The 27,764-nt window shown below is 39.5% G+C and overlaps 1 protein-coding gene across 1 annotated transcript; it reads right to left on the bottom strand.

Annotated features, from left to right (window-relative positions):
- Positions 1-320: 320 nt before the first annotated feature.
- Positions 321-27,756, bottom strand: wdr24 (WD repeat domain 24). Its single transcript, XM_028814252.2, has 10 exons — positions 27,510-27,756; positions 22,461-22,944; positions 16,132-16,309; positions 10,314-10,986; positions 6,671-6,774; positions 6,107-6,231; positions 5,695-5,799; positions 3,167-3,501; positions 1,948-2,132; positions 321-1,513 (listed from the first exon to the last, which is right to left on the bottom strand). Exons 2-10 carry the CDS (start codon positions 22,939-22,941, stop codon positions 1,345-1,347), a joined length of 2,355 nt encoding a protein of 784 aa, XP_028670085.1. The 5' UTR covers positions 22,942-22,944; positions 27,510-27,756; the 3' UTR covers positions 321-1,344.
- Between the last annotated feature and the right edge of the window lie 8 nt (positions 27,757-27,764).

Below are 27,764 nucleotides of genomic sequence, written 5' to 3'. Positions count from 1 at the left end.
AACTGACCTGATGTACTCCTTACTCCTGTTTCTATGCTCCCGTTACCTGAAATCTTATAAAAAAAAACCCCTGAGAATTACAAGCTTATCAGTTCCTACACCACTGCCATAGCTTCTGGTTAGGTTTATATGAAGTCCTAAATGGCTTACCCCATATACTGTACCTTACACAATTCTACTACCACAAGGTTCAGGTTTTCTTTGTGTGTGTCTTTTACTAAAACTTTCCCATTCTTGCTTGATTAATTCATTACTCATCACCTTGGAACACATCCTTAAAGGAAATGTGTTATCACTAATGACAGACCCAGTGTCATATCTTCAATGTATTCAGGTTTATTGAGATTTCTGTGAACATAATGCATTTTTTATTACACGCTAGCTTGTGTTTTTTTTCCTGTATACAAATACTGTATTTGTTAACATAAGGGCCTGTATAACATATACAATCTGGGCCTGTAAATAGAAGAGTACTATATACAAAATAAATTGAACTTAAAAAAAAACATAAAAAGTGTACTGTACAGAAATGTGTCATCTGGGAGACAGAAACAAGAAAAAAAGAGGGAAATGACTGGCCTACATAAACAATGACAAGTATGAGGTATGAATGAGAGTTTAATTATAAAAGAAGATCAAAAGAAAATATGAAGACATTATGATCCTCCACCAACCGAGTGTACATTAAAGTCGTAGTTATAAAGTATGTTTAAGAATGGCATTAAAAACTCCTCAATATTCCCTGAGGTTAATTTATTTTGTGTTTAAAGTGGTAAAGTGAAACATTAAAACAAAGAGTATTTTAAATTAGCATCAAAATTAGAGTTAAATTACTTACAGAAAACCAAGTACAATAGAATGGTCAATAACAAACTAAAAGGTAAAGTTAACTTTTTTCTTTTTATTTACATATATATAAAAATCATACATATAGCTCTGAGAGCTGTAAGTACCATTCTGCACTCTGTGATTTTTGCACATTTTCACATTGGACCGTTTTTCTTTCCAACAATTAACACTGGTCTGTGTGATATGAAGGAAGCTGAGTGTATGATCTTGAGTTCACATGATTTCTGGCTCCACAAAAACATGGCAATAGAATATGATTGGCAGTGGAAGCACCTATTATGCTGGGTGTGGTATAACATGTCACACTGCTGGAAAAGATGGTTTCTGCATGTCGATGTGAAAGTCCCCTTGCGTCAAACCAGTTCCAACAGCTTTAGAAGCCCTGATACACAGTCTTATTAAGTCCTTAAAATGCAAAATGATCCGTCCTGCTTTACTCCAGAAACAAAAATCAATATTTAAATGACTCCACCTTGTTTATGGAGACTGAACTTCTCACGTGTATTCACAGAGATGTCCACAGCCAGCTGGGCACTGAGACTTCGTTCTTAGCCATTTCATAATATGTTCCAAATGACCCCCATGACTGCAGCCCTGGCACCACACAAACAGGCCCTTAACCACATGATGACACACAGCACAAATGCTGGCACACTGGTGACACCTGCAAAACAAAACACTGCTTCATACTCAGAACATGAGCACCATCTTCGCTCTTTGTGCATATTGTACAGACAAACCTGCATGTTTTCCCAAATTACACATTTCTATGTGATTGTTATTTATAGTTTAGTTCAGTACTGATCAGATGTGGACAGGTGTCCCATCCTGGGTTATTTGGCACCCATCCTGGTGCTACGAAGGCTCCGGACTCTCACAACCCTAAATTAGATTAAGCAGGTTTGTGAAAGTTATATTATTATGTTGGATGCTGCTGCTACACATTTGATGTTTAACTTGCATGCATACTGGACAGTGTTAATATTTATCATAAAAGATATAGTATAAAAAAGTATAAAGTATAAAAGATAGCCCACATGTTGCTATTAGGTTTCTAATGAGTTAAGTCAGTAAACACCAGCTCTCACACAATCTCACCTGTCACAGATCCATCCTTTATTACTCATAGGCCTCTTACAGTTGCTACAGTTGATGTGGAGTGTAGTTGAGGCCTGATTCAGGCAGTTTATGGCACTGCAGGTGCTGAGCTTGATTACCTCATTTGAAACATTCCAGAGTTCAAACCGTTGCAGAAGGTCAACATATGAGGTGTATAAATGCTCCTGAAGAAAAAGGAAAAAGCTTCCAAGAAACCATATTGCAAATGGGGGTGGAACCAGGACTAATTTCTTCAGATCCTGCTACTCCCTAATGAAGTGTAAAGTACTATACTTCTTATAATTGTTTACTCAGCGCATGCCAAATGTCAAAAACACACAATAAAAAATATTGTCACATACACCCTTTGCTTTAGAAAAGAGTCTATTTTTTATAATGGTCACTACAAAATTCAAAGCATCTTCTAAGCAAGAAGGTAAATTTTTTGCTTGCTAGGGTCTGCTGATGAAATGCACAGAAAAACGGGTGTGACTATGATAACTTCTACAGTAGACTGGGTTTAAACCAGGGTTTTTTTTTTTAACTGCAATTGTAAAATATTTATAAAACATTATAACTTTTTTGCAGGCAACAAGTGCCAGAAATGCATAAACAATTTCTCATTTTTGTTTCATAATTTCTAATAATGGTAATGTGTGCCAGTAATAATGCCAGTGTTATTTGGTGCAGATTATTTTTCATGGGTATCACAACTTTGTGTTTCTGGTTTTAAAGAGTGCCATCATTTTGCATGTCTGGTCACTATGATATGTGTGCCACATGACCTGTGCAACTATGGTGGCCATGTAACTAAATTAGTGTCCTAAGTATTTAACAAGATAGGGAGAGACCATGAGAGAGACTTAGTTCTTAGTTCTCATTTTCTGGATAAAATTTGGTTTTGATTAGTTACTATAATTTACTAAATCTTTCTAACTTTAACAACTTTTGTCTGACTGTTTACTCCAATTGCCTTGGCAATATGTAACAATCCTTATGCTTAACCAAACAATGTCTCTTTTGTCTAAAACTTCCTTGATGGGCTCAACAAGGTGGAATTCTTAGGTGACTTATTAGTGCAATTGCTTTTGTTAAGTGTATACAAGCCTGAATAAAAGATTTCATTTGTCGAATTTAGACCATAATTTACAAACATGCTAGAAAAATGCATTAAAAACCACAACGATAACTCTTAAAATGCCAACAAAGCTCTCGTTACCTGTGTCAGCTCATCAATCTCCTTGCGAATCCGATCTCCCAAGACTATGAGCATGGATACAGCCATCTGCACATCACCCTGTTCTGCATAGTACTGCAGAATCTCATGCACTACAGGGCTAAAGAAGCTGGGAGACAAGTTGCTATCATACTGAGGATGGGCAATGGATATGAGGGAAAAGGACTCAATGGGAGTCAGTGACACTGTCTCCGCCTCATTTCCACTAACATGGGGTGAATCAGCTTTGTCCTGCAGGTGCTCAGGTGCAGAAGGGTTGTCTACTATTTCATGCCGCAGGGGAAATGCCTCTTGTGGTAAAACATACTCTGCATCCTCTGTTGATGAAAAGACGTACACATAAGTCAAAATTTCATAGCACATATACTGATCTAACTATAAACAAAATTAATATGATTCTGATGTTAAAAAATGACATTTCCTTAAATTATTAAATGTAACTGTATCTGACACAAGGAAGCAGAAGTACTTTTAATAAGCAGAAACTTCTTTATCTGTAATTTCATTGTCTCCAAATGAAGTACTTGTGTTACACATACACTTTATGGCTTCATAAATACAAACATAATGTTTGTTCTACTGTATATGATACCACATGCTGTCTCACAGTACACACTAAGACTAATATACTTTCATTTATTTGACACTATGCATCCTCTCTGCAATCCATTTTTACACTGGTGCAGACATTTCTGGTATTCCTTTTTTTCTGGGTCTCTTTAAGACAATCTCTCAAATAGGAATTCCATACCTTGAATATAATTAACTACCAGAGTCACAGAGGTAACTGTGAGATAACTGGGTGTTTTTTTTCCTTCCAAAATGTCACAATGTTAGTAGTTTTCTTGCTAGGTTTGAAAAATATAAACTTCTTAATGGGCTGTTGAAAACAGGACACTGAAATAAACAAAGAAATCAGTGTACATATAATAGGAATGGTACACAAGAGGGTAATGAATGGTGTAGAGAGGAAGACAGCAAAGCAAACCACATATTTTGGCCATCTTAGGCACTGGACCTCAAGTGATCTAAATATTCAGGGTAGATCCTTGAATAATGCATTAGACAACATTCTCCACCACAATCACTGAACATCAGATAATGGTGTTTCTTAATAAAGAATGCTGTCATATTACTTAAACATATTTCATGACGCTTACAGAATCCGTACTATGACACTTTCAAGCTGATCCGTCTGTTTATTTTGCCTAAACATCCTATTATGACAATTTACAATAGCATTTTCCTTCCATTTTAGTCAGTTATCTATCTATATACAAATACAAAAATAGTAGGGCCAAAAAGAAAGGGAATTTAGTGTATATATTGACTGCCTGTTGTCTGACCTCCTGATGTCTTTTATATTTTACATAATACCTTTATCTAAGACCACTTAATAAGATCAATACATGTAACCGAGTTCTACTGTTAAATAGTCATTATCCAACCCGCTATATCCTAACACAGAGTCACGGGGGTCTGCTGGAGCCAATCCCAGCCAACACAGGGCGCAAGGCAGGAACAAACCCTGGGCAGGGCGCCAGCCCACAGCAGGGCACACACACCCACACACCAAGCACACACCAGGGACAATTTAGGATGGCCAATGCACCTAATCTGCATGTCTTTGGACTGTGGGAGAAAACCGGAGCACCCAGAAGAAACTCACAGGAACACGGGGAGAACATGCAAACTCCACGCAGGGAGGACCCGGGAAGCGAACCCAGGTCTCCTTACTGTGAGGCATTGTTAAATAGATTATTATTATTACCTTTTTTACAGCTGGAGTATTATTACTTTGATAGTTTGGATTTGTCATTATACATGAACAAAGTTAGCAAAAGCAATGGAAGGAAACAGCTTTAAGCATACAGATAAGCTGTATCTAACCATACATTTAAGATAAACTGTATCCAACCAAACATTTTCTTTTGTCCTCCCATTATACTCAATGTAGTTTGTGCAGTTGACTTCTCATCACTGGAAGCAGTGTGCTCCAACGTTTTTGCCATTTAAGAAAAAATGCATCTATTCAGCATTAACAGGGCACTGTGGGAGCAAAACACACCTTGTACTTTTGCCAAAGTGAACATTTGTTTTTTTTCTTTTCTTTAATGGCTGGTCCTCAACCTTCTCTTTGCAGTCTCCCGTTTTGCTCACTGAAGACACATTCAACCCAAAGGAGTCAACTATTACTTTGTTTCTTTTAGTATTTACTTTGAAAAAGACTGTACACTGCACTGTATATGTAATGTATACCTATAGCACATGTGGCCTATCATCGTATTTTCAACCCTGGTATATTTAACTAATATATTATATTCTCCTCATTCCACACTATTTCACATTCATGCAGGGTTACTTTAAACATAATGGTCACTTAGTATTAGACACAATTGTGTGTGTTTTGTTGTTTGTAACAAAGGATATGTTAAAACAATAAAGAAAGGTGTCCATTCCACAGTACATAGTTTGAAATATCTGACGGTTCCACTCTAAAGCACACTGACCTGTTGGATTATCATGCTCCATTGTGTACAAATCATCATCATCCAGATCTGCCTCTCCAAAGAGATAATCAGCCGGACCTTCACTGCCTTCAGTCTCCTCATTCTCTAGAAGAAGAGATTATTCATAGTTTATCGCACTTTTAGTATTCATCTGGCTGACATTATTCTTTATGGTAGGTTAAAAATATCTTTATCTGAAATTCATCAACACATTAGGTACATATATGAAGCTACTTTTCCAGCTTTTAGTTTAATGAGTACAGATGGTTATATTTTATCCTTCTTTTGCATTTGTTTTTGGAGGAAATGTGCTTTATTTTGTCAACACACAGATTTTGGAAATACTTCATGGACTTAAAAGCCTATAAGCCCACTTAGAATATATGACATTATAAAATCTAGTAATGGCTACCATCATTATTGTTCATTAGAGAGTTTGTTAAGTCCAGATGAATGTTATCAGGCCGATTCTCTCCCTTTGAGCGATCCAGCCTGCTTTCACTTCCAAGCCCGACTGTAATATCCTTCATGTTGAAGCTGCAAAAGAATCAATGATAAACAAAAATCATTTCAAAACAGTCAGGTGGGCATGCTGTCAAAGCTACACTAAATTAAATGTTGTACATTTTCACATCTTCGTAATATAACATTCTCAATCTAAGAATCACAGGGCCTGGAAAGTATCCAAGCAGTAGTGAGTGCCAAGCAGGAACTAACTGTGGATGGGACACCAGTCTACCACAAGGCCCATTCATGCACACATTAACATTCACACCCCAATTCATCTAACATAGTTTTTGGGGAGGAAGAATGAAGGACCCAGTGTAAGGCACACAGTCAAGAGGAAAATGTGCAAACTTCAGATGGGTAGCATCCAAGCTCACAACTCAAGACCATGGATATGTGAGTCAGAAGCACTAACCGATACCTCACTGTGCCAACATGTGACTCATTTGCACTTGCAGATTATTCTTACCTGTTCATTACAGGAATAGCTCCAACTTTACTAATGCCATGGTTCACTCCAGGATTCCCAGGATCTGAGTACATAATCCTAAGCATTGTCCAAGTTGTTGAGACCTTTAAAAAACATTTTAAATGTTTAATAGGCATAGGATTTTTTAATAGTAAACAATACACAGAATGAGCAGAGATTGCTTAGCAAAAACTTGCTATAAGCCTTATAGCCAGTAGAGAAAGTTGTAAGAAATTTACTCAAACCTAAACAAAGAGAAGAAAATGAGAAGAAAAAATTAATGTAGAAAAAAAAATGACATAATCATGGTTTAGACCAGTGTTTCTCAATGACTGGATCAGTCACAGACTCCTGTCATTTATATTGATTTTAGGTCATGAAGTGGGTCTCACTCCATCCCCCTCTCAGTCTAACAATTGTGGTAGACTCATCAAGGGGGACCACTCTGATGATTCTGCTCAATTCACCTGGGGGAAAGCTCTGACGATAGGGCTCGATTGGCCAAGGCGGACACTTGATGGGTCGCGAAGACACTTGTATGGAAAAAAGTGGGTCACAACGCCAAAAAGGTTGAGAAACACTGGTTTAGGCTATTTCTCAATGTCTAATAAAATGATAAACACCTAAGAAGGTATGTCCCTGTCATTCACAATTACAAACCACATAAAGTGAATAAAATAAAGTAAAACCCACCTTTAGAGCACTGTTTACACAATTGTAACCATATTGTGCTACATAAAAGTAAGCACTAGGTTGTTTTGACACCACACTTGGTAGTGAACTGATATGCTCTACACTGAATGGTGAACTATTGTTAAATACAGAAACCTTCCAAAGGTGTGCAAAATAAGAGAAATGTAACTGAAAAGGGAGGCTGGCAATGATCTACACAAAAGAAGTTTTGAACATATGGTGGCTAACCCTGAACTTGATTATAATTCAGTGATACTAAACTGTACTATTCAAGTCCATGGAAAGAGCACAATAAGTCAAGCTTCTGACTACTCCCATGAAAATATGTCTTTTGTGCCCATTAACACAAAACTGTAGGTGACACTGAGAATATAATAGAGAGACTCTTTTCAGTGCCACCTCTCTGACCGGTAAAGCCTCTAAATCAGCTTTTGAACTGAAGGCCCACCTTTTCCCCTTGTTCACTGGTCAAAAGTCCTGTCTTCAATTCAAAAGTGTGCTCTATCTGGTTTCCTGTTTGTGGACTATGGGAAGTAAGTCTCAGCGTGGATAGAGATGGTGCCTATCCCAAAAAATTAAAGATTAAAATGGGAATTACCGTATTTTTCACACCATAAGACGCACTTTTGTTTTCCCCAAAAGAAGGTTGGAAATGTCTGTGTATCTTATGGAGCAAATATTGCGTCACAGACCATGATGTGTATTACCTGACAAAAGTTGACATGCAGGGGTAGAGGGCGACAAATCTCACTGTTACGTTACAGGCATTCCCTCTGTGCTTGGGGGAATGTTAGACTCATTGACTTGGCATCTAATCCTTGCGTGTGTGCGAGTTGCGAAATGTAAACAAATATAAGCAAAGGCAAGATGGCATCTACATCTCATGAGGGAGCGAAGCGAGTGCTAAAAACAAAATACTCAGCAAACGATGTTTTGCGCAATATCACTGAGTCGGACTCTGATTTTTCAGAATCTGATTTTGTTGAGAGTGATCAGGAGATCGAACAAGAGAGTGAGGAACTGGCATCAGCTGATCGGGACACCATTCGTGCAGCCGATGCACCTATGGCAAGGTTCGTGTGGGAGGAATACCCAGACATTATTCCATGGGAGCCAAACTGGCTACCGGACTTCACAAGACAGTATGGCTTGCTGTTGGACTCGACAGATTACCAGCCGCTGGACTTCTTCAGGCTGTTCTTTCCTGAAGCTGCCTTTCAGCTACTGTCAGACGAGACAAACAGGTATGCAGAGCAATTTTTTGAATCGAGGGCTGTGCTTGCACCGCATTCTCGTTTTTCAAACTGGAAACCCACAACAAAACACGAGATGAAGGGCTTTGTGGCTTTACAAATATAGATGGGACTAGACTGGCGATATAACTTCAGGGAGCATTGGTCCAAACGTGCTTTGTCTCCTGGTGGCTTTGGACAGGTTATGCCGCGTGATGATAGGTACGTGCTCCTGCAAAGTGATTGTGAGCAACTGAGCTTAATAAATTCTGACACTAGCGATGAGGACTTCTTGGGGTTTCCATAAAACTAGAAGAGTGCTTGAACCTTAAAGTCTCTCCTTATTTGTTAATGACAGTGATGATGTTTCTTAATACCGCTGTTGAATTTACATGGTTGAAATATTATTCTGCTATATTTTATTAAACATATTAGTGCACCATTTGGTTCAGAATATTTTTTTTTCTTGTTTTCCTCCTCTAAACCTAGGTGCATCTAATGGTCAGGTGTGTCTTATGGTGCAAAAAATACGGTAACTCTGAATAAGATAACACTTTGTTGTAGGGCATACTTGTACACAAAGGTTAATAATCACTCATATAGGGTACTTGAGAGTCTGCCTAACACAAAAGACTCTGGTGTGGGAAGACAACCAGAGTAGCTAATGGGTGTAAAAAAAAAACAAACAAAAAAAAAAAAAACAAAACACACACAAAACGGTGTGCATATAGGGAGAGCCAGTTTAAATAAAACTGTGGACATGAGAGCTGAGAGGCAGCAGCTGTATGCCTCACCGTGCTGTCCCAAAAGTCAAAATGTAGTGGACAATTTAACAATGTGTAACTTGATTGAAAGGACTGATCACTAGAATTCATTTATGGTTGCTGTTGTGTGGTTGTGGATGGCATTTGGAATATAATGTGTTATCATTTTGGTGTAGATGCAGTCATTGACCATTAAATCAAATGGGTTTCATTTCAATTCCCACCTTCTACTCGGATAACCTGCCTAGGCTTTTGTTGTAAAAAAAAGTTCCATAAACAATTACATTATATGGTGATGTTATAAATTGCCTTGGCCTATTGTACAGATAATTAGTGGAGAAGCTCAGAAGTGCTGGTACAAGGACTTTTATTAGCTCAAAACTGGATATTTAGCCCTTAGATGCGAGGGGGAATGTGTGTACACCAGAGTGAAGTGGAACACTGCTAAGCCTACTGTGCAGTCAGCTGCAATGATCCACTTAAGTGATGCACCCAGGCACCCACTGCACAAAGTTACAAAAGAAAATGAAAAGAAATTACCACATGCTATATAATAAAGCGACTGTATAGTATTCTAGATGTAACTCCAATTGCCCTCCAGAACTGGGGCTGCCTTCCACATGTACAGCCTGAAACCCATTTTCTATTTGAAAGGAAAGGAAACATCTTGATGGGGGACCTTCAAATTTCCAGGCATTGATGGACTGTAAAACGCTTCACTATTTTGTTCAGTTACAACAACCTCTTACTGTGTCACCCCAAGGGACCCACATAACTAAGCTGCCACTACTGATGTTGTAGATACACAGTAACAAATGCTTAAGGTACTTGTAAATGGATACTGAACTTGGCTGAATGTGTAAACTAAATACGTAAAAGTTTATGTACTATTTTATTTTAATCTGTATAACAGATTGTTCCTTTTTGTGAATAGCTTGTATTTTCTCTGCTTACCTGAGGCCGCTTTAGATCCTTTGCGACTTTGGCATTGTGGTCACACAACTCTGCAAAAGGTTTGCCGCTCAACAAGTACAGTTTAGCTGTCTTCACAAACCAGTCCATGCGATTATTTTCCATTTCAGTTTCATAGACATTAAGGACACTGGAAACATTAGCAAACTGTTCCGTCGGGTCTGGTTTTTTGAAAAAAAAGATGGGGTATCGGCGATCTCCTCCACCATATGGTTTGCGGTTGGAGTCACCACTCATTAGACTTTCCTTGGCAGCAAAGGCCAGGTCCCCAAAGAGCCCAAAGCACAGACCTTCAGGGTTTGCCTTGTCCACTGGCCGTGTGGCATCCTTGAACATATGCTGATACAGAGTACTGTCCTTGGAGCCTGAAAGCAGGAATCCAGGGTCATGAAGGTGTCGCCATACAATTCCTGTAGTGACGTCCTTATGCTCTTCAAAAGTTGCAAAGGGGATGTACGGTCGTCGTACATCCCACACATAAATATTATGGTCTACCATCATCGAGCAGGTGGCTAAATGATATTTTCGCTCTGGGCGCCATTTCACTCGGGCTACAGAAGCAATTGTCTGTACACAGTAGATCTCTTTGGCTTTGTTTGTTGTCATGTCCCACACCTTTACCATCTTGTCTCGGCCACCTGTTGCCAACCAGCCCCTGCAGAAATGACACATGATGTGAAATGTCATCTTAATGACCTCTGTACTACAAATCCATATTATGAAATTGTTATTAATTTAATGTACAAAGTCTTTTTGTATTATTCTTTATTTCCAGGATATAGCTACCCATACAGACCACTGCAACAGCTCCCCTGCACCCAGACCTTGCCTGAGATTAATAGCAAAACTGTGCTTTTACTATGCTGCACATGAAGATCTTATTAAACAGAAGAGTAAATTAAAAGAAGGAGAAAGTCAACAAAACAATAAATTCCTTTCTGTCCACATTAAGCCTGATGAAATTGGTGCTGCAGGCTAGCCTATTTAGCCTTCTTCTCACACCTTCTCATTGTCTTTAAGCTCTTGGTTGACTAACCGCTTTTTACTTCTGCCACTTCTTGCTCTCTGTTCATTATATCATGTAAAATGCGAGGCCTTTAAATACTCTTGTGGGATTACTTCAACAGCCTGTGCTAAACTCCAAAAATCAATGGTCACTCAAAGGTACACTTACACTCCTAGACTGTGGATATCACATTTCAAAGAAAAATCTACGCTTAGCTTAAAGGCAATACTTGGAGTCCTGCCACGTGCAAAAGTTCGCTGACGACACTGCTATCATGGGCTGCATCAGGAGTGGGCAGGAGGAGTAGTATAGGAACCTAATCAAGGACTTTGTTAAATGGTGCGACTCAAACCACCTACAACTGAACACCAGCAAAACCAAGGAGCTGGTGGTGAATGTTAGGAGGACCAGGCCCCTCATGGACCCCGTGATCATCACAGGTATGCAGAGGGTGCAGACCTATAAATACCTGGGAGTGCAGCTGGATGATAAATTGGACTGGACTGCCAATATTGATGCTCTGTGCAAGAGAAGACAGAGCCGACTATACTTCCTTAGAAGGCTGGCGTCCTTCAACATCTGCAATAAGATGCTGCAGATGTTCTATCAGACGGTTGTGGCGAGCGCCCTCTTCTACGTGGTGGTGTGCTAGGGAGCCAGCATAAAGAAGAGGGACGCCTCACGCCTGGACAAACTGGTGAGGAAGGCAGGCTGAATTGTAGGCACGGAGCTGGACAGTTTGACATCTGTGGCAGAGCGACGGGCGCTGAGCAGGCTCCTGTCAATCATGGAGAATCCACTGCATCCACTGAACAGTATCATCTCCAGACAGAGGAACAGCTTCAGCGACAGACTGCTGTCACCGTCCTGCTCCACTGACAGACTGAGGAGATCGTTCCTCCCTCATACTATGCGACTCTTCAGTTCCACCCGGGGGGGTTTGGTGTAAACGTTAACATTATACAAAGTTACTGTCTGTTATACCTGCATTTTATCACTGTTTAATTTAATATTGTTTTTTATCAGCATGCTGCTGCTGGAGTATGTGAATTTCCCCTTGGGATTAATAAAGTATCTATCTATCTATCTATCTATCTATCTATACATTCAGAAAATTGGAGCTTGTTCTGTGTGGTCCTCTTACTCTCCTTGGGACTTGATGCCATTCCTGGTATAGATTACTGCAGATAACACAATATTAAATTATTACTGGATGATTACATAAAGCATACATACATGGCTATAAATGACATTTCAGCCTTATGGTTCAAAGACTGGGTTGTTTGGATATTGTGCTACACCAGGAAATAGAAGGAATTTTGGTGCCCCATTTAACTTGTGTTTCACACTGGTTGTATTCTTTTCACATGTAAACCAATAACAAATGCACACATCAGGGACTATTGCAGCATAAAAAGACACAAGGCAAGGACCTCCCAAGTCAGGGCACCAGTCCTCCACAGGTCTCTTAATCATTCTATCTAGGCCAATCAAGAGTTTTCAATGCAACAGGACAATATGGAGAACATGCAAAATCACCATACTAGATTTTGGACTTACTGTTTATGAAAGCCCAGCATGAGCACATTAACAAGTTCACATCCTCAACAATGGATCTCAACACAGACATCCCAAAGGGTAGTGTGTATTTTTGCACGGTCCAGATCCAATCATGCAACTGTTCGATTGACAACCGTCTCCCCGCCATTTTAGAATGCAGGGCAGGTGCTGCCATCTATCGGCAACAAAAAGAATTTTAAGTGAAATCTTTATGTGCAGGGCAAGTGCTGTGAATTCTCTATGTAATAAACATAAGTTACAGCGTAATGAAAATTGCATAATCAGATCTGGACCACCCTATATTCCTTGGTCACCTAAGACTGTGTGGCCAAAACACAGCTCCAGCTTGATGATTAAAGTTGCTGATGATACCGCTATCCTAACCCTGATTGTCAACAATGATAAGATGGCTTATGGAGAAGAGGGACTACCTACTATCTTAGCAATGCCAGGGCAAAAATATCATCCTTAATGTCAGCAAAATCAAGGAGCTTATCACACACTTCAAGTTGCAGAAAACAGATCACACTGCCATCTACATTGGAAAGCAGTTTGAAATTTTGTGGAGTGACCATCACCAATGAACTGAAATGGGCACAACATACTTTGGTTATTGTCAAAAAGGCTCTACTTCCTTAGACATTTGAGAGCAGTTCAGATTTCTCAGCTGTTCCCCCAAACGTCTTCAAGTGCATAGTGGAGTCTATCATCACTGTGTGTCTAATATCCTGGTATGCCACCTGCATGGTTCAACGTTGAAAAGACCTGAAGAGGGTGCTGAAGGTGGCACCAAATATTACCTTCACCCAGTTACCGTTAGTTCTGGACATATACAACACTCACTGTCTTAAAGAATTCAGTCTGCAGAGTGTGCCCACAGATGCTAGTTTCACTCATATCTTCTGGAGAATGGCACAGAACCATTACCAATGACACTAGTAGATCCAGAGACAGTCTCTATCTGCAAATCATAAGCTTACTGACTTGCTAGTCACAATAACAAATACAATACATTTTTACATATACAGTAAACATAGCACGTATATAATTGTATACTTACTGTATACAGTATATGTTGCTTTCTATTGATGCCGTTGTATTTTTTGTTATTGTAACACTGTCACTGTTATGAGGAGACATGCAAGGAAGAATTCCATTGTACTATGACAATACACTTAAACTAACACAGATTACAGTTGTGAGAAAATATTTGTGAATACACTGAAACTTTCAGTGTGACTGTGTGAATGTTCCTAAAATATGTTCTAATCTTCATTTTAGTCATAGTAAGTGAACATGAGAATAGTGCAAATTTTAAATGTTTAATTCTAATTAATGAAAATGTAGATTTAAAGGACATCAGAGTAGTACATTGGTTAATGACACTGCCTCACAGACCCAACATAGTGAATTCAAATGCCACATCTACCCATTGTCTGTGTAAACTTTGTGGTGTTTGGGTGGGATTTACTCCAAAGGTCACGAGGATTATGTTAACTATTGCCTTCACACTGACCAGAGTGTGTGTGTGTGTGTGTGTGTGTGTATGTATAAACCGTATATACTCAAGTTTAAGTTCTCCCACGGATAAGTCCGGGCTTGATTTTACTGTATAATTTCTGGTATTTTATAATGTCGGTCGTATAAGTTGAATGCCGAAAACTCACACTATTGGTCCAAGAGTTTATGATATTCTGACGCTCACCTGAGAGAGTAACCACAGAGCACAATGCTTTTTTTTCTATGTATTGTGCCTACTACGTGACCACACGGTAATACCCAAACTATTCTGAAGTGACGTCTGCACTGTTTTGTGTTTTTTTGTATCTCACACCCTCATACACCTTTATCGTAAGAGCATCCTTTATCTACGATGGAGCGTTCGATCAGAAGAAAATATGAAGCTGGTTTTAAACTAAAAGTCACTGAAGTGGCAAAAGAAATTGATAACTGTGCTGCTGTAAAAAAAATCGATGTGTCTGGAGAAAATGGTGCGAGATTGGAGGAGGCAAGATAAAATTTTAAATTAAACTGAAGTGTTGCATTTTTGAACAGGCGTACAGTCTGGGTCTAATTTTATGATTGATTTTTTGGGTTTCAAGACCCGACTTATAATAATAATAATAATAATAATAATAATTCATTACATTTATATAGCGCTTTTCTCAGTACTCAAAGCGCTATTCACACAGGGAGGAACCGGGAAGCAAACCCACAATCTTCCACAGTCTCCTTACTGCAAAGCAGCAGCACTACTATGTCCATGGCAACTTTCTTCCATAAACTTGATGTTGCTTGTGTCCCTTGCTTAGATAAAGCAGGTTTGAAAATGTATGTATGTTATGTTGATATGAATAAAGTCTGCTCATCACAGCTATATGTAGATATTATTCTTTACAGACTTTATGAAAGTATCCTTATATTACCCCATGACACTGAATATTTAAAAATATTTTCAGTAAGAAATGATAAGGTACAACTGAGTCTGCTGTTTAATGAGTGCAGTGTTTGGCACTCCTCCTTCATAGATCTAATAATAATAATAATTCTTTACGTTCATATACCACTACTAGTGCACTATATTCAAATCTAACACTCAGTTGCTGTCTTTATGCAGTCTGTAAGTTCTCCATGTGACTTCTTCGGTTTTCCTTCCACATCCACCAAGGGAGATGTGCAGGTTAGTTGAAATGGTAACACTAAATCAGCTTGAGTGTGGGTGTGTCTGAGTGGGCCCTAGAATGGACCGGTTCCCTGTTCAGGGCTGTCTCTTGCCTTGCGCTCCACACTATCAGGATGTGCTCCAGCCCATGTGAAGTGGTTCTGAGAATATTATGTTGCTTGAGTCTTTATGCATGCTTATATCTTAAATGAAGATTATTTTAGAAGCCATTTCTGCGGGAATCCAGAAAACATTTTTCTCACAGCTGTAAATGGCAAGCCAGGTGGGAACTGGGCTGGGGTCCAGGTGGTGTCAGGTGGCAACAATGGCTGCTATCCCATGTTGCCAATCTGCTTAAAATATGACTCTTAAAAAATAATGTAAATTTACAGATGCAATCTGAGCACTACAAAAATAAATGAAGCAGAAGAACATAATCAGAAAACCGACCAATCTTTGAAGCTTTCATGAAAGTGGACAAATTAAAAAGAAAAAAACAAAACTAATAAGCAGGGCTATTGTGTAAATGGTACTCTTGTAAATAAATATATGGTGCCAAGATCTTGCCTTACCTGTCATCTGGGTGCCAGTCACAGCAGAAAACAGGACCATTATGAGCAGTGAACATTCTCTCATAGCGGTCAGGGCGTCGTATGTCCCAAAGTTGGACATTCCCATTCTCAAATGAGGCAGCAAAGGTAAAATAATCACGAATACTGAACTGCACATCCCTCACACTTTCTGACTGCCCTGCAACATATAAAGAAATAAAAAAGAAATTCAGAAAAAGAGAACATGAATTAAAATATGTATATACCACATTGGATGGTATTGGGGTAGTTACGTAATTGAAACCAGTAAAGACCATATAATACCCCCATACAGTTACAGTATTCATGCTACAATTGTAGTGAAAATCTAAAATACACAGAGGTCTTTTTAATGTTACTGATCAAGAACAAAGAAAGCAAACAGTCACATCAGTTTTATTTGGGACCAAAACAGTAATGGGTACGTAAATAAACACGCATTGATACAATTCTTATTACTGTATTTGGCTGACGTCTTTACCCAAGATGACTTACAACATTTGAGACACAACTGGTATCATTTCTTTTGTTTTTTCTAATTGAAGCACAGGCAGATGAAGTGCCTTGCTTATGGACGCAGCGTCAGTAGCAGGATTTGAACCCACAGCCTCAAGTTGAGAAGTCCAAGGCCTTAACCACTACGTCACACTGTGTAGAAATTAAGTAAAGGCACGCTAATGTTCTACAAGTAGTAGTACTGTCATTTAAGGCTGTAAATATTGGATTATATTAATAATGGGAAGATCATATTCAGAACAGCAAAACATTTTACATAGCAAGACCCATGAAAGACGATCTTGAAATACCAAAACAAGAACAATGTAACATTTCACAACTTGAAGTGTCTAAGACTTCTCTCACAGACACTCTTGTATGGTGGTTTGGTCACATGCACAGCAAAGAGGAATTACAAGTGATATACTACCAAACCTTATCATCCTTAAACTTCTTGTATTTAGTATCTCTTATATATATTACTCTTCTGGTTCGTCCTGCTTCCACTTCAAAACCGGTCCCGCCCACATGCAGCCAACACGGCATTTCTCGATTCCTATTCGTCCTCTTCCAAACCCTTCCCCACGCTGGCCCGATACAATGTTCCGCCATGTCACACTGATGCTGCAGTGATGTTCGTTAGAGAAGATGGCAAACCGCCTGCCGAAAGGGACATTTGCATCTATCCCATAGGCAACTCCTGTAAACAGATTTCCATGCTCAATATGAATTACGATCCTCTGGTTTACCCACTTTTATTCCCTTAAGGAGACACTGGCTGGCACAAAGATTTACAACATGTTCCCGATAAAAGAACCGCCAAGCGAATAAGGCTTACTCAATGCCAATTTTACGTGTACAGATTAGTAATGAGGAACACATTTAGTATTTTGCACTCCAGCGGCAAACTATTCCAACAGTACGTTGTAGATGCGTATGTTAAAACAGAGGGTGTGCGTCTCAACTGTCTCAGATTACATCAACAAGATCTGCGCATGGAACAATACAAACGACTATCAGAGGCACTGCAAGCAAACACTGAAAATAACAACATACGTGTAGGCAAAATGATCATATTACTGTCCACATTTCCAGGAAATCCAACATACATGCAACAAAACTATGAGGATGCCATGGCCATAGTACATAAATTCGGAAAGCCCGATTTATTTATCACTTTCACATGTAATCCTGCTTGGCCGGAAATTCTACATGCACTGTCGGATACCCAAAGACTAGAGCACAGACCTGATACCAGTCTTCAGCCACGGTCAGTTGTATGTGGCTTTTTCTATGGTTAGATCTTTCGACTCATTATCTGTCTTCTCCTTTCAAAACACCTATGCACAACTGCGTCTTTCAAGAAGTATTTATTTCTTCTTGATTTCTGAATTCCTTTCTCACCGTTTTCCGTTCCTATGCTTACACTGCTATATGCTACAGCGGGTGTCGGCTAGTATATTATTATTAGTATTGGAAAGCTTCTTTGGTCTTTCTCTTCAGGTGCAAAGAACCCCGATTTGAAATAAATAATTCAGGCTCCCCTTGGGACAGCTTAGAGCAATGACAAAAATAGTGTAGGAAATGCTTAATTGAAGAAAAGATTAAATGGAATGGATCTGAATCGGTCCCAGGTTTCTTGTTTGAAAGACAAGTGTGCTGACCGTCACAACCTGCATGGTGCTGCTTATCTGTCAGTAGATCACACTATAGTATTTCTTGTCACTTAACCTAGCCTAAAGTCCCTTCACTTCTCTGTTGGTGGGTTGGGTTGTAAGTTACATGTCAAAAACCTTATGGGGAAAAGCACTTGTTATGTCTCACAGAGGCAAAATGGATCTTTAAGGAGAGGACTGGGAGAGAAGACATCAATAAAGACGTGCCAGGTTTATAAACCAAGAGTCAAGCCTATCCTTCCAACCAAAACAAGTAAACCAATAAGGTTAATCTTTAACTAGAGATTGCTAAAAATGTTGTAATTTTTATCCAATCTTGGACAGCAGAAGGTGTACGGAGCTGATCTTTATACCCTTGACACCTAATGACATGAATATCACCCATAGCAATACTATAGCAACAGCTAAAACAAACGATAAAAAATGGTAGCATCCCTTAAGAGAAACAAAATGGTGTCATGACATAATGGTAAAAACTGTCAACTCTTTAAGGATGTTTTGAAATTAATGCCAGAATTGGGTTCATAAACCCCGGGAATAAACCCCAAGATGACCAAAAACACTTAAAGAAAACTAAAAACATGAAAGAAAGAAACCAATCATAACAATATTTGAGTCCCGAATTTTAAGCCGGTGACTTGGAAAACAAAATGTGCATAAAGAACAAAAAAACAGAGACTGTGCTTTATAGAAAAGGAGGAACCTTTATCAGTAAGAAACATAAACAAGAAACAATAAGCTCATTGTCGCTTTTGACACTTGTGTCCAGAGAAACATAACTGAGGTTCTAATTCACGAGTCGTCAACACTACAACATAAAGCAATGTTGTTCCATCTCGCATGTCATTAATGTAGCGCAGAATAAAAAACATAAGCCATGCAATTCAGTAGCTGGTGGAGCAGCAGGCCCATTTACAAAGCAAAATCTTGCTGACAGCCAGTCAAGGGTGGAAAACATCAGCATTTGACATGATGTGAGTAAAATTGGCAAGGAACCTGGGGATAAGGTTTGGTAAGGTCTGGGACAAAAAAATCTTTTGAAACTTTTATTAGTATTAAAAAAGTGCATGTATGTGTTTCTATGAAGTGCATGATGTTTCTCTGTTGGCATTTCAAGGCTATGTTTGATGTTTCTGCTTTATTTTGTGTTTAGTTATATCACATTTGTCCTTTATGAATAATGTATTGGTCTTAAAAGGTAGAAATGTGCTTTATAAGGATAAATCAAGTTGAAATGAATATATTTTGTGGTGAGCTAGGAGTTGTGGGAATGTGCTATTATCTCACTGGAGACAAGTCAGTGAGTTTGAATGGAGCAACTTCAGCTTGAAAGGTGCCAGCCCAATTAATGGGCTCCAGGCTATGCCAGAGGCAGACAATAACCCTTTTTCCTGGACTGTCTCAGTAGTAACAGGTTTGTACTGAACCTTTCTCTGATTTCACCCCTCATTCATAAGCTCTGGAAGTTACGTTTTGAATTGAAGAGGACATTTTTCTATTTGTTTATTTTTTTTTTTACTAGAATCCAGACAATGCTTATTGGTTGTCATAATTATAATTCCTGAAGGCAGAACTAGCACTGTGTCTCCTTAAACACTTTGTTTCCTTTTTTTTCATTTGCAATCATTAAAAAATTGCAAGGCATACACAGTGTCCAGCAGAAGACCACATTATTAAGGACCAATGATGCCTGGGCCTGATGTTTCAATCTGGCAGCATTTAAAGCAATTTATAAAAAGAATGGTGCACTAAAAGCCACAGTGGAAATAAAGGCTGTCATTAGATTTCACAATAATCATCCATGTGAATCCACAGTATACACAGAGAATATAAAAAAAGGTTTAATCAAAAGCTACATAAAATACCTGTAACAACTACAGCACTTTAGGATCAGAATCCTACCCTTTGGCTATGGATGACATATTAGTCACTGGAGAGGCATTATAGATCAGTGCAGTGGCTGAACAACAAGCAGAAAGACAGGAATACTAATTCCATCCAGGACATTCTGCACTGTGCACCAATTACCATAAAACTACTGCCAACCAAGCAGAAACCCAGTGATTCCAGTGTAGGAGGCACTAGAAGAATAAGCGATTGTTGTCAACTGCACCTTTTTAAAATGACAATAATATTTCAACCACCCCAAAAGTGTACAATTTCTAATTTTATTGGGACACTTAGAAAACTGTATATTGACAATATATATTTGCATCCTGTGAATAACTCGGCTATAGTCAGTCCTTCATCAATAAATTTCTTTTGCCACATGTAAGTCAGAAACTCTGCTAAAAGCAACCTGGCCAACTTTCCTAACCTTCCCTCCTTATCTGCTTTACAGCTTCAATGAAAACAGAGATAGTGTTTTCAAAAAGAGTGCACCACTAGATAATCTAAGAAAGTGCCGGAAGCAGGAGCTTTTACAATGATTTTCAAATAAAGGGATGTCACCTGCCCATATAATACATTGTTCTGTATGAATCCAACTTGGAATTGTACCTCATGTGCATCCCTTTGAACTTGGGCAGTGCAAAACATATCTGGCTCAAGACTCTACCTCTGAGTGACACCATCTGGTGCCTGCTTCACTGGGTCACAAGTGTTGAGAATATTCCCTACCTATCAGACCTAACTAGAATACAAGTTTTGATTATTTATCAGACAGTAATGAATTTAAAATTATCCATAATCCTCTAACAGCTCTGTTTGGGGTAACACCGGATGGGACATGACTGCTTAATCAACAGTCTATTATGATGACTTGCGCCACACTGATGGCACGCTGTCTTATCTTACTCACCTAAAAGACTCCTAACTAAATTACTGTAACACAACTGGATCAGGAAGTCCTGTATCACACAAATGAGAATACCTGAATTCACTTTATGATTAGTTCAACTGTTCTTTTGACAACGGTTCTTTATTAACATTGATCTCAGTTAAAGGAAACAGTCACAATATTCTATCTTTCAATAATGAAAAGTACTTTCATGTAGAGCTTTGAAGAGAAAAGAGGAAAAAAAATATCACTGTGTGAAATGATAAATCGTTAGGAAATTAGCAGACTGGTGACATCACTGGTCTAGTATTGTGCCCTCTTCTAGAGAATGGTGGCATCATTTCATGCCATGACTTTTTTTCAAAGCTCCCATTTTCAATCTTTCACTTTTAAATGAAAGAAAAACAAGACTGCTCCCTTTTAATCAACCACGCTGACTCAAGAATAACCTTTTGGATGTTTTCAAAACCTTTGAGTAATTGCTTTATATTAAAAATCTTTTCTTTTTTTTCTCTCCTCTTTGGATGTGTAGGGATGTGTAGGATATGTCTAATCTGAAAAAGATGTCACACTGAGTTAAAATGTACATTTGAAAATGTAAAATGTACTGAAAAAAAAAGCAAGATTAGATAAAAAAAAAAAAAAAAAATGTTCCATTGCTACCCAACCAATGTTACTGCCCTGTAAACCCCAATGTCACCGGATGACCACCTGCCATTGTTGTCACCCTGATTGAGACACTAAACCAGCCACTTAAAATGTGAATTTGCATGTTCTTACAATGCCTATACTTATTTTCCCTTGGGTACTGCAGTGTTCCTCTAACATTCCCACAGATATCCAAATTAGGTTAAATCCATCCATCCATCCATTTTCCAACCCGCTGAATCCGAACACAGGGTCACGGGGGTCTGCTGGCGCCAATCCCAGCCAACACAGGGCACAAGGCAGGAACCAATCCCGGGCAGGGTGCCAACCCACCGCAGTTAGGTTAAATCATGATTCTTAATTGACCCTGTGCGAGTGTGTGCATTCTGTTTAGGGTTGGTTCTGGCCTTAAGACTACTGCTACTAGGATAGCCCCCAGGCCAATTGTTGTAGCCCTGAAATGTGTTAAATATGTTTGAGGTTGTATGTATGTAGGTACAGTATGTAAATGATAATTTTGATTTAAAAGGAGGTAAAACGTCATGCATAAACATCTCATTTAGTTTATGCAAACCATTTTGCATGTAATATCCATGCCAGGAGGAAAACAGAAGGAACCTTCTTTCTGTGCCATGACATACATCAGGTAACAAGTTATTAACAGGAAGCCACACACTTCACTTCAGTCAGGACGGTCTTGCCATATAATGTACCTGAAAAGGTGCTGACAGATTCTTTTTTACGCAAATCAAAGCACTTCATGTATCCATCTTGGGAGCCACTCAGCAGCATGTAGACTTCTGTTGGATGAAAGCACACCTTGTTGACAGTACGCTTGTGCTCTGTGAAAAGCTGGTCCTGCTTATTGCGGCATGGTTTACCAAGATTCCAGGTGACCACTGCCCCATTAGTTGCTGCTGTAGCCAACAGGTTCTCATCCATCTGGTGCCACATAACATCTGCACAGCTGAAGTTGAGTGAAGGCTTGCGGCCGACCCTTAGGTTCAGCTTCTCAACAAACTGGTCTTCTTCGATTGCATAGATTTTAAAAATGTTGCGACCGGCCACCACCACCTGAGCTGCATCACGGCAAACACTGATGGCATTTGATGGAGCATCTAAGTGACAGAACATTGTACGACCAGAAACAGCATTGCTGCCAAGAGCCGTGGTCACCCTTGCCATCTTCTCCATGTCCTAGGAGAAAGGAGTACAAATCATTAAAGACACCAATGCATGGAATAAGCACAGAAGAACACATAAAAGCAGAGTAAAGTTAAACCTCAAGTGCATCACTTGAATGGCTAAGAGGTTTGTTTCTACAGCAACATTTTCTAATCCTGGTCCTTGGGTAACAACCACCAATTCTGACTTTGACTTTAACTAATTTAATAATTAGAGGCCAATTTCAGCCTTATTGTAGTAAACCTTTTAATTTTCTGTTGCATGGAGGCATAGTGGTTAGGTCTGTTGACTCACATAGTGAGTCCTGAATTCAAATTCCTGGCTCAGTTACTATCTTTGAGGAGTTTCCAAATTCTTCCTGCATCAGTGTGCATTTTCTTCAGGTGCTCCTCCTACTTCCCAAAGATATGCATGCTGGGTTAATTTATAACTTCAAATTGACCCCATATTATTGTGTAGATATGGTGTGATTATTTAGAAAAACAGCTTTTCTTTGGCATAATAATGATATAGAATAGAATAGAATAGAATGCCTTTTATTGTCACTATACACATGTACAACGAGATTAAAAGCATATACAGCCATGGTGCTGTATTGCTGGGAGTCTGTTCACCAAGACTCATTTACAAAAGTTAAAATCACACGTGCATATCTACACTGAAAAGAACTCTTGGCTGTAGTCAGTCGTGGAGGACCATTGCAAAGAATTGCTAATGTAAAACATATTGATGAAACAAATGGGACGAATCCATCTTACAACTTCTCCCACGCAGAGTTTCATCCATCCATTTTCCAACCCGCTGAATCCGAACACAGGGTCACGAGGGTCTGCTGGAGCCAATCCCAGCCAACACAGGGCACAAAGCAGGAACAAATCCCGGGCAGGGTGCCAACCTACCGCAGGACACGCACAAACACACCCACACACCAACCACACACTAGGGCCAATTTAGAAATGCCAATCCACCTAACCTGCATGTCTTTGGACTATGGGAGGAAACCGGAGCGCCCAGAGGAAACCCACGCAGACACGGGGAGAACATGCAAACTCCACGCAGGGAGGACCCGGGAAGCGAACCCAGGTCTCCCACGCAGAGTTGATTTGAACAAATTTTAGCAGTATGTTTTATGTGGAAATAAATGGAAGAATCATATCTAGTTGAAAAAAAAATGCTTTCTTCATCTCCAATTCTGCTGTTGATGAGGCACAAATGACTCAAAATCATCTCTCTTGAGCAATGTTTCCTGGAGAACCTTTGCTCAGAATCTTCTAACATTTTGCAACTCCAGTTGTCATTCAGAAAAGCGCTATATAAATGTAATGAATTATTAATTATTATTATTTATTCAGAAAGAGTGATTCATTTTGGATAATCTTGTCCACAGCCTTACGTTCTGGCACAAAGACACTCTGAAAGCTGTCAATTTATGTTCAGGGATGCCTAAAATGTGTAAATCGATAAATTAAAGCCCTGTCCATTAAAAGATGAATCCTGCCCCCAAAACTAGACAAAACATGCCTCAAAAATGAACTGACGGATACTTGAGTTTGGTGAAGAGATGTATATGTACTACCTTAGTCATTACTTTGTACATTTATTTAGCAGAGGTGACCTAAAAGTGATAAATAAGCAGACATATAGAATATATAAGTACAAAAACAAAAAACAAGAAAAGCAGTTTGCTGTAGGGATGCACCGATACCACTTTTTTGGAAAACGAGTACGAGTACGAGTACTTGCATTTCAGTACTCGCCAATACCGAGTACTTGCCGATACCGAGTACTTAATAAAAACATGATTTAAATTTACAGGTAACAGCTTTAGTCATATAATTTAACAAAAAAAACAAGAAACTCTCGTCTATCCACTGCGAGGTTAGGCTAATTAGCGACACGGGGCTAACACTGCTTGTCCAAATATCCGTGGTGAAACTAAACGCAGAGGAGGGTTGCAGTAGGCTGTGGATATGTTTTTTCACGGAGTCGTGTAGTTTAGGCAGTTCCGTGTCAGTCATGTAGCGGCGGCTTGGGACATCATATCTGGGCTCCAGAACATGGAGGAGACGCAGGAATCCCACATTTTCTACCTCCGAGAGTGGCTGGTCACTCAATGCAATGTACTCGATAATTGCCTGTGTTATTTTCACAGCACGTGGATTGTCTCTGGACATTTTCTCTCGTCATGCAAGAGTTTGCTGCAGCATGGGTTGTGTTGGTTTAGAAGCGTGGGTAAACTCTTTGTACTCGTTGTCGTGTTGGGATTTTAGGTGCTTGATTAAATTACTTGTGTTAAATGCGCTACCTTTTGAGCCTCCTCTGGACAATTTCGCTGAGCACAATTTGCAGTCCGCCTTTGCTTTGTCGTCTTCATTCACTTTGAAATAGTTCCACACGGCTAGGGTTACCACTTTTAATACAAAAAAATAAGGGATGCATACTGCAGCGGGGCCACATCCCGTATTACCCAATCAAAAGTAGGAAAGGAGGCATCTTCATAAAATGCATGTGGGATGATTTGCATCATTTTGCATTAAAAAAAATGATAAAAAAAAATACGGGACAAAACCCATCCCGTATTGATTCAAAACGGGACGCGCAATTTCATTCTCAAATACGGGACGATTCCGTATTTTACAAGACGGGTGGCAACCCTACACACGGCTGACATGTCTCGCCTCGCCTTCTCCCCGCTCTGAGCTGCAGCCGGGGCCTGGGGGCGGGCACTCGGCGCCTGTGATTAACCCCTTACACGCCGCTCAAACATAGACATTTCTCAGACCGTGGTATCGGTCCCCGGTATCGGGGGACTTTTAACGAGTACGAGTACTTTAGAAAATGTGGTATCGAGGCCGATACCAGATACCCGTTTCGGTATCGGTGCATCCCTAGTTTGCTGCTTTGCAGCTCAATGTGTCCAAGGTGATAGAGCACATTAAAATCCAGTTAAATCATGGATAAAAAAGATGCAATAAATAGATAGACAGACAGACAGCCAGATAGATAGATATATAGATAGATAACTTTATTGATGCTAGGGGAAATTCAAGAAAATATTTAAAACAAAAGCACTGCACATGTAATAGATAAACAGTTGAGAAGGAGACATATGCTGTAAGTAAAGAAATGAAAGAAAAAGAAAGCAAAACGCAGTAATGCAGATGAAGCCACTACTTAGACTGCCACTTGCATTGGTGCCATGAACTAGTGACACATCCATCCATTCAGCCATTATCCAACCCGCTATATCCTAACTGCAGGGTCACAGGGGTCTGCTGGAGCCAATCCCAGCAAACACAGGGCGCAAGGCCGGGAAAAAATCCTGGGCAGGGCGCAGCCCACCGCAACTAGTGACACATATAACAAAAAAAAAAAAAAAAAGAAAACAAAAGAAATCACAAAATATCAGCAGAGATTTCAGACCATAAAAGTTGTGTAAAAACTCACCCCTTTCATGCCTTAATCTTTCCTGAATCTGCCGTTTTTTAAATTGCCAATTCACAAGCATTAGGCATGAGCTGAAATATGCAAACAATTGAAACTGCAATGTACAGTGCCATGATGGTGTGGTTTCTAGTGCTTCCGCATTACAGATAATGGGTTTGAATCCTATATCTCAGCACTGACTATTTGGATTTTGCTTGCTCTTCCCAGGTCTGGTTTTCCTTCCCACATCTCCAAAGGCATGCAAGTTGTCTAATTTTAGCTTTCTAAACTGACCCAGTTTAAATGTGGAGGTGTGTGTGTGTGCTTGCTCCCTGATGAGACTGGGATAGGCTAAGACCTCCAGTTGCTTGCTCAAAAGACTGATGTTGACTAATAGCATGGTAGATAAGTTGTTCTCTGTTAACTCCTGTCCAGTCTCTTACTTGGAACTTTTAGTATCTTTAGTATTGGGTTGCTGCTGAAAGAGGTGTTGTTGAGGCTAACAGGGGATGTTTACCCTGTGGTCTGTGTGTTAATCTGAACATCCTAATGCACTAGGGGGATGTCTTTTGGATGAGACTCAAAACGGAGGACTTGACTCTACATGGTCATAAAAGACCCCTGGCCATCTTTTGAAAACAGATGGGTGTACCCCAATGGCCTGTTCATTCTGGCACCCTAATAAAGCCCCTTATTGGCTAACAATCTCTCTCATCCCTTCATCACCTAATAGCTAATGTGCGGTGAACATACTGGCGCTTGAATGCCTGCCATCGTATCATCCAGGTGGATGCTGCACATTGGTGGTTGTTAGAGTGGCTCCCCACTGTATATGTACAGTACTTTCGAGTAGGTCAGAAAAACGATATATCAATGTAATTATTATTATTATTATGTCTTTTCGCTCATTTTCTCCACCTGTAGCTGGGAAGCACAAATACAGATAAACTGGGGATCATCAGTACTGCAGCAATCTGTAGATGGGCAGCAGCGGAATAACATCCAGAAATTATTTATTGTGACTAATAACCACTGAAAGCGTCGGAAAAAACAGGTAAATGAAGAAACATGCTAGGCACCGCAGTGATGCTTGTTTTTTTCCAACGAAAAAAGTTACATGCATGTGGAAAATAAATACAAAAGTGTCCAACCTTGCCACTACTACAAACTCCAGTTCTTCTTCTCCTTCAGATTATACATATGACAGCCTTCACATCCACAGGTGTGCCATCAACAGGCCTGAAGTGAACAAAATAAAATCCGATTGAAAGCGATGAACCGATCTTTAAGCGCATATCTTAATTAGCAGTTCTCCATCGACAAAAACTGTCATGTGAAAAATCTACCACATTCTCTTCGCTTTTTCAATTTCTTACCAACGGAAGCGGATGTGCAGGAGTCACCAG

This window comes from Erpetoichthys calabaricus, chromosome 11 (assembly GCF_900747795.2).
Source record: "Erpetoichthys calabaricus chromosome 11, fErpCal1.3, whole genome shotgun sequence".
In the NCBI taxonomy this organism is placed as follows: domain Eukaryota; kingdom Metazoa; phylum Chordata; class Cladistia; order Polypteriformes; family Polypteridae; genus Erpetoichthys; species Erpetoichthys calabaricus.
This window is presented reverse-complemented; position numbering and strand designations above follow the sequence as displayed.